The sequence below is a fragment of the Rhincodon typus genome, chromosome 26 (assembly GCF_021869965.1).
Source record: "Rhincodon typus isolate 14 chromosome 26, sRhiTyp1.1, whole genome shotgun sequence".
Classification (NCBI taxonomy): domain Eukaryota; kingdom Metazoa; phylum Chordata; class Chondrichthyes; order Orectolobiformes; family Rhincodontidae; genus Rhincodon; species Rhincodon typus.
In genome coordinates, this window is record NC_063357.1 from 29,527,799 (window position 1) to 29,535,532 (window position 7,734).

Sequence of the window (7,734 nt, forward strand, 5' to 3'; positions counted from 1 at the left end):
CTTGTCGCTGGTAAAAGTTCATTTTTATTCAGTTGCTGCTCAGAAGTGTCAGCAGTCCACATGAAGCGGTGGGCTGCTGTGGATGAATGTTCATACAGTCTGTGAGCGGCCGATAAGTTTCCTGTGTTTGTTGCAGGTTGTCACCTGGGGATTAAATTTGCTTTCAAGTGCCCCCTTTCAGGACTGCACAGCAGACCATGCTATGTTTTCAGATCTTGGCAGGGGAGGTTATGGTGACTCGGATCATTTCTGAAGTGTGCAGAGGGCTGTGTTTCGCGATTGCAGTGTGCTAACCTCTCTAATCAATAGCAAACACAGCATTCTAATATCGTAACCCAGGCAACGGGCACACACTGCTTGCTGATAGGCCAGCCTGGAGAGGAGCACTGGATTGGTGGATTGCAGAAGGTGGCTCTGAAGTGGTGGGGTTTTAATGTTGATTTGTTCTAAATAGGGGAGCAATAGGATAGCCGGTACGTCTCTGACACTGCACTGCAGCTTCGGATCTTCATAACGCTGTGGCTGAAAGAGCAGCATGTCTATTGATGGATGGGAGGCTGCTTGAATAAAAAGGCTGATCTGATGCACACTAGCTGGCTGTGAGGAACCTGCTGTGTCGTTGAGGCAGATTCAAATACACACTCCACTAGCCAGGCTCACTGTCTCTATAGAAACTGTAGATTGCTGTCCTTTGTGTTACCAACTGGGGGGGAAAAATCACCCTGGAGTTGTGTGCTTGATGTATGACAGATTTGTGTTGATGATGGGATCGGTGGATGCTGGCAGCTGATCCAGGAGCTGTGAGCAGCGTTTTCACTTGCAGAGCCCGGGATGGAAGCACAAACAGAGGAGGAGAGGCGGTCAGCATCGCAACATCCCTTTGTGACTGGAGAGGGGGCACCAGGACATCGCTCATTGTGTCAGAACATGAACGGATGGGAAATGGAGGCTTTCCAGCAGGTAAGAGCGGTGTATGGCCAAAGCTGGACTGCAGATGTGACTGACAGACAGGTTCACGTCACATGGTTGCTGTAGGGTTTGAACTGTTGTGTGTGTCCCAGCTGCAGAGGACTGCGCAAAGCTTGTATGAAGCAGGCACTGAGGACAAATTCAGCTCAAAGTGACCGCTTCCCGTTCCTGGACTCCAGGAGCGAACTGTTTGACGTCTATAAACAGGAAACCATTGCAGAAGTGTGACAATATCATTGGATCGTTATTTTAAAGTGGGAATGCCGTGGTTCTCCAATAAACATTACAGCTGCCTGTGTAGATCACTGCTGACCTTTTACAGCAGTGTTGAATCACAATTTCTGCCAATGACTACAGTAGAAACAAACGGAAGGGTATTAAATGGTGTAAAGTATGCGCTAAAACAGTCTGCGGCGTGTTAGTGAAGACAGGCCAACAGTTTTAGGTTAACACAGTAACTATCCAATGTGTGCATTTCTGACTTTGATCATTTTGTGATTATTGAGTGCTTTTGCTTTTTTTTGCCCAATGCTGATGACGTTGATTCAGACAGGTCATAGTTTTCACCTATTCCCGCTAAAGAATGCTGCCTCATTTCGATAGAAAAGCACCGGGCAGCGATACCGAGTCCACAAACATCCGACAGTGTGGCGACAAAGTGATGTCATTTTAAAAGATGATGCTGTAATTTGAATAGTCATTGCAGCTCAGAATGGATTGCAGAGGAATTAAGAAAACAACCTGAACTGCCCTTAAAACCTTACTAATGCAGGAGAAACGTCCAGAGGAATAACATTGCGCAGCATGTTAATCAATTAACTGTATGTCACAATTCACTATGAAAACTGTAATGTCGGGAAATCTGGTATCATTCTGAAGATTTTAGTATGTGCGGTATCTATGTATATATTATACAGAAATACATATTATCTGTGCTTGATCTTAGTTAATGAAGAATAAATTTGATGGATCTATAAATGATCATTTTACAATATCATCCTTCAGAGTGGAGGTAATAAATAGAACGTTCCAGTCACTGCTTAGTTCCTAATGATATACCAAGTGTATTCAAGACTATGGGCCAAAGGCAGGTATATGAAGTTAGGTCCTAGATCAGTCATGATCTCATTGAATGGTGAAATCAGGCCTGTGTGGCTGAATTCTCTGTCTGCCTTGGTATATCCCTAAAAGAAGAAATATCAAAGAGAATTAAAACAGAACTATCCTCTACAATCTCTCTGTATTTGTGAAGCTTGCTATTATACACTGGAGCTTCCTTTCTACATTAATTTCATGACAGCATCTGAACTCCTTAATTACAGCATTGAGATAATCAGAAATTTTCTGTATACTACTGATACTGTACTTGTACTGAATTATATGTAGATATAATTATATTATTTGTCTGTTAGGGTTTGTCCTTTTTTTTGAAGCAGTAACCTTATATGGTGATTAAGCATCGTCCAGTTCTTTGAACCGTGCAACCAGAAATGGAAAGAGTTCCAGCATGGTACTTAGCTGAACTAGGACTGCTGAATGCCAAAGTAGGGTTCAATGATTGTTACCCCCATTTCAGAATAAAGCTTCAAGCCTACAGTGACGAATTGAAATTTCTGGCCTAGTCTCTCCGGTTGCATCAGCATTCCCTGTCATATCTTGCAGTCTCCTGTATTTGCAGTGCGCTGCAGTTGTATGCTTTATTGCATACATTATGCAGCTTCCTAAACAAGGCAATGATGATTGGATTTATGAGTGGTGACGGGCCTTTTCTCTGTGTCTGGTGAAAGCACTCTCTGGGGAAATGTGTATACTGTATCTGTTTCTGCTGAATGAAATGAGGTAACTTGAGCTGGCTTAAGAGTGCTGAGAGGAAACATTGTGATACAGTTATTGGTCTGAATTGTGTAATGCCGTTGAGGGGCGTATGTGTGTACTTGTATGGAAGCATGTGTATTAGAGTATGTGTATTCCTGTGTGGTTTGATGCTACCAGTCTTTATTTACAACCCATGAACGAATGATTTACATCCAAATATGCATTCATTCATGGCAGCATAGGTCTCTATTGTATTAACTTTAAGTAGTATCCTTTCAAAGGAGATCTCATCTTCAATTCCTCAGGTGCTGAATGAGATTACTGTTACGCATTTGTCATGTATCTAATAAAGTAGGGTAGTAGGTTAAATCTATATGATATTCTCTTTAAGTGAGGGTTATTACTTAATGGTTTGAATTCCTGTGCTGTATGGTCATACAGGTGAGTTTGTTTACAGGTTACTTTGGATATGTGTGTTTAGGTTACTCTAATGAGCTTTACATCAATAAAAATTGAAGGTTGATAAACACTTATATTTGAAGGTGTTATGCAACTGAGCACGTATCTATGTATTAAAGTCTTGTATTTATGTCCAACTTCTGTCAGCTGTTTCCACAATCAATTCCCACATCTGCGTCTATAATGCATGTGTGAACGTGGTTTCACAATAATTGTATTCTGCCACCAATGGAGATTTTATAGTGTCACTATTGGCTGACGATTGTAATTACAGCATATCAAGTTTTCATAACCAGTTTCTGTTATCAGCTGGACGTATGAATTTATTAAATAAAATTACATAGAAATTATAGAACATAAACTGTCCAGTTGTCTGAGTTGTTGTTTATGCTTAGTGTGATCTCTCATTCTCCCTTATTTAATGCTTTCAATCTCTCCTATCCAGCCTATCATGACAATTATAACCTCTCAGTTCTGCTATCATTCTTGTACATCTATTTACGCCTTTTCCAGGTTTTCAATTTTGTTGGTTATATAGAGATCAGAGCTGTACAAGTATTGTTTTCAATCTTTTTTGGTAAGGGATCTTAAAATGTATTGTGAAAATCTGTGGAACACCCCCCTTCCCCCCCCACTGCCGTATACAATATTAGATAACAAAAATGAAAACAAATTAAAACAGGTTTGAATTTCCATTAAGTGAATGAACAGTATTTTGATTTTTGAAAAAAAGATTGGTATAATTTTCAAATGAGTATTTCTAAGGGGTTCCACACAATTTTCCAGTCATTTGGTGGAGAAGCCTTTAAGGGGACTGTGGGTGGAAAAACACTGCTTTACGCAGTGCTCCAACTTTGATCTGACAAAATCAATTTGAATGTTATTTTATTGTGTTTCAATTCTATTCCTATAAATTGAAAACAAGTGTTTTTTCTTATATATTTTATGGCTTTTTTAACAATTGTTGCCATTTTCAATGATTTGCAAATGTGGACTCCAAGAGTTCATTGCTTCTCCATATTTAGATTTATTTTTCCAGAAGTATGTGGCTTCCTTAATTCTCCAATCAAATTATGTCACTTCACACTTGTCCTGATTAAAATGTATTTGCCATTTACACATCCATTCTGCAAGTTGTTTGAAGTTCTCTTCTGTGTTAAATTTGCCCCTAATTTGGTGTAACCCATAAATTTTGAAGCTGGACTTCCAATTCCCAAATTCAGGTGAGAAGCTTCAATTCTGGCATTATTCCTCGTGAAACACAACTTCCACCTTCTGCCATGCCCAGCTCCACCCCACCCCAAGCCCAACTTTTTTTAAGCACATAATAATATAAACATCTTGTTCTCCATACTTTCTTCGGAGACAACTTTTTTCATATTTTATGCTTTGGTGAAACTTTCCTACTCACTTTGCCTCCGTTCTTGAACCACTGATATGAATGTCTCCTTTACCATATTTTCCTCGTAGTGCCTTCTACACAACTGAGTTTGCCTCCCTTTCAACATCTGTATGATGCCTGTCTGCAAGACTGACCTCTGCAAAGTCACTTTCTCCCTTCTTTGCAAAACTCCTCCCCACTGATAATTTAATTTAATTTTCATTTTCTTTCTCTTTCTGCAATAAATTTTGTGTTGTCTTGCTGCAGATGTAAATGTTTGTATTGAAGTTGCAAAATTTTATTTTAGAGTGCCAGTCATGACCAGCAGCTAGGGTGCTAAAGCATACACAAACAATGATGCAGCTTGCCCCAAATCAGAAATGGGTGATACAGAAACGATGCACAAGATAATGTATTTAAGCAATGGGAAAAGCCATTGTCATATTATCTGATGGTCCCAAGTCACATCAAGTCACCCCATAAACATTTTTAGCAGAATACGTATATATTCTTCACAGAATACCAAATTTCTGCATTGCAATTACTGTACAGGAACACAGCTATTAGTATACAGGAAGTCATTGAGCTGTGGCATTTGCCCACTTAATACCATTAAGTTGTAACTGATAATGAAAACATATATAAACTATGCTCATTTGAACCTTGGTGGAGAAGTGCCTGGACTGTCCAGTGTTGGTTCCCTAGATGCACAATAAAGACACCACTTGATTGTTGTGACTGGATTCTGAGTGTTGAAACTTTAAAACAGTATTTCTTGGACCTTTCAGAGTGGTACTTTTCTCTTCAGTGACAATACTCATTAAATCTTAATGATTTTTTGAAGAGATTGTGGGAGGATATTGTTGAAAGATGCTGTGTTAAAAGTGATAATCCAACATGACTTTTAATAGCCTAGAAGTTGATGAGTTCTTGGGCTCTGGTAGTTGTGGTATGGTTTGATTTCATTGCACATGGCCATAGCACTACCACAGGAATCAGAGCAAACCCCTGGAGTCACAAGAAGACTTATGTTTTATTTTCCACATTCTGAAAACAAAACATAACTAACTTTTCAATTAGTTTTTTTAAACGATGTGGAAAGTGTGTCAATCAGAAAAAAAAAGGAAAGAACAGAATACCACCTTGGCTGAGCAATGTTGCCAAAATTAATTAAGAAGCACGAATAGCTAGAAGGCTGAATGAAGGGATGAAAAACTACAACTCAAGTACCACGCAATTTTTGTAAAATATTCAGAGAAGCAAAATTAATGAGAGCATGAAAACGAGATGACAGACAAAGTCAGTTGAGGATAAATGAAATGACAGTGAAAAAACTAATAAGGCAAGTGAAAGGCAGATGTAAGTTGAAACAGAAAAAAACATTTCTGCAATATGGAAGAAACGGTTAAAAGGCAAAATAGGTCTGCAATGAGATATATGTTAGGCAGAAATATAATGTACATTATGTAATGTGCTAAATGGATACTTCTATCTTGGTCCAAATTCAGCATAGGAAGATTTTGTGGAGGGATAACCCATGGGGAGAATTGCAGAATTAAATTTTTGTAGTGACCTTGGACTGTGCTGGAACTTGTAAGAAAATGAGTGAAGGTAAAGATTCTAGCCAGGTCTGAAGAGTTGAGTAACAAAGGTGTAAATGTAGTTGGGTATTATAGTGCTGAATAATCGCAGTGCAAATATAGCCAAATATTACAGAGTTGGTTACCTAAGAGTTAAGGAGCTAAATTTACCACTAATTGCTGACATGGCAGTGATGTTGGAAAACCTGGGCTTAATGTATTTATGCTATGCTCTGCTGGCATTGATTCAGCTCCTTTATGCACTTGGACTTAGTCCTGAGCACTTTCTCTGATTATTTTGATTACTGAATTCTCTAAAGGGCTTCATTATACAAAATGCAGTTTAATAAACTTTCAACCCTTTTCTGTCCTCAAAAATGTTACAGACATTTTTCAGTTGGTGCTGAAATTTGCATCGATTCTCTTTTCTTTTTTTCTGGATCTGTGCTTCAGGGATCATGCTGATATTTCATAACTGGAGTTAGTACTGAATTAATCTAATTCTCAGTCTTTGCATATAGTGAAGGTAACACTACTGTGTTTTAAGAAATCCTCATAAGGATTGTAGAAATTATTTCTGAAAATATTTGTTCTAAGAAGCCTGTTGAGTGTTTCTGCTACCACTGCGCCAGGAATTTATCCTGTTTTCTGGTAAGTATTTGTTGGCTTTGCCTTGAACCTTCCCAATCTGTTGGTGTACAGTATGTTCGCGAGCACAATTCATCTGCTGCTAAGTAATGCTACATGAAAAAGCTAACATGTTGCAACATGCAGGCAGAGGTATGGAGTGACCACATGGCACATTTCCATATGGAACAGGGGAGAATTTGTTCCAGTATGTAAGCTTGGAGAGGGAGATTGGACATGTCAGGATTATTACTGACACAGTTAATGTGATGCATGATGCCTGTAGCAGGTGGGGTACTAGTCAATACTGTTTTGCGGATCCATCTTTAAGACTGGTACAAACAAACGAATATGTGAATTGAGAGCAGGAGTAGGCCACTCAACTCTTCAAGCCTGCTCTGCCATTCAGTAAGATCTGGTTATGCCATATTTCTGCCTTCCCAAGTAACCTTTCACCTTTTTTCTCATCAAAAATCCAAGTAACTCTGCATTAAAAAATAACTCATGCTTTCATCCTAGTGCATTAAAAGGATTAGATGAGGAAATTATTGATGCACTGGTCAGAATCTTCCAAATCTTTCTTAAGAAATTGTCTATAGTATTCATGGGTGGAAGGGCACTGCTACCATTTCTTTTGTCTTGACTGGGTGAAAAGGTCTATTTAGTTCATAACGATGGAGAACAGTCACTCATAGGTCTTAACAAGAAGACGCTCTTAAGAAGGTGCACTTTATTGCATAATAGCAACTGGTACAAATTACATTAACTGTTTAAGCGCTCTGTGGTACATGGTAGTGTCCCTACCTTTGAGCCAAAAGGCCCAGGCTCAAGTACCAAGCAGCATCATAGGAGCAGAGAGGCTGACGTTTCGGGCCTAGACCTTTCTGATGAAGGGTCTAGGCC

General features: G+C 39.1%; 1 protein-coding gene across 1 annotated transcript in view; it reads left to right on the forward strand.

The window, feature by feature from the left end:
- Positions 1-476: 476 nt before the first annotated feature.
- The window catches only part of LOC109913295 (peripheral-type benzodiazepine receptor-associated protein 1-like), a 208,984-nt gene continuing 201,726 nt past the window's right edge, over positions 477-7,734 (forward strand). Inside the window, 2 exon segments of the mRNA XM_048612371.1 lie at positions 477-818; positions 820-960. Coding sequence (XP_048468328.1) covers positions 777-818; positions 820-960 — 183 coding nt within the window. The 5' untranslated portion in view covers positions 477-776.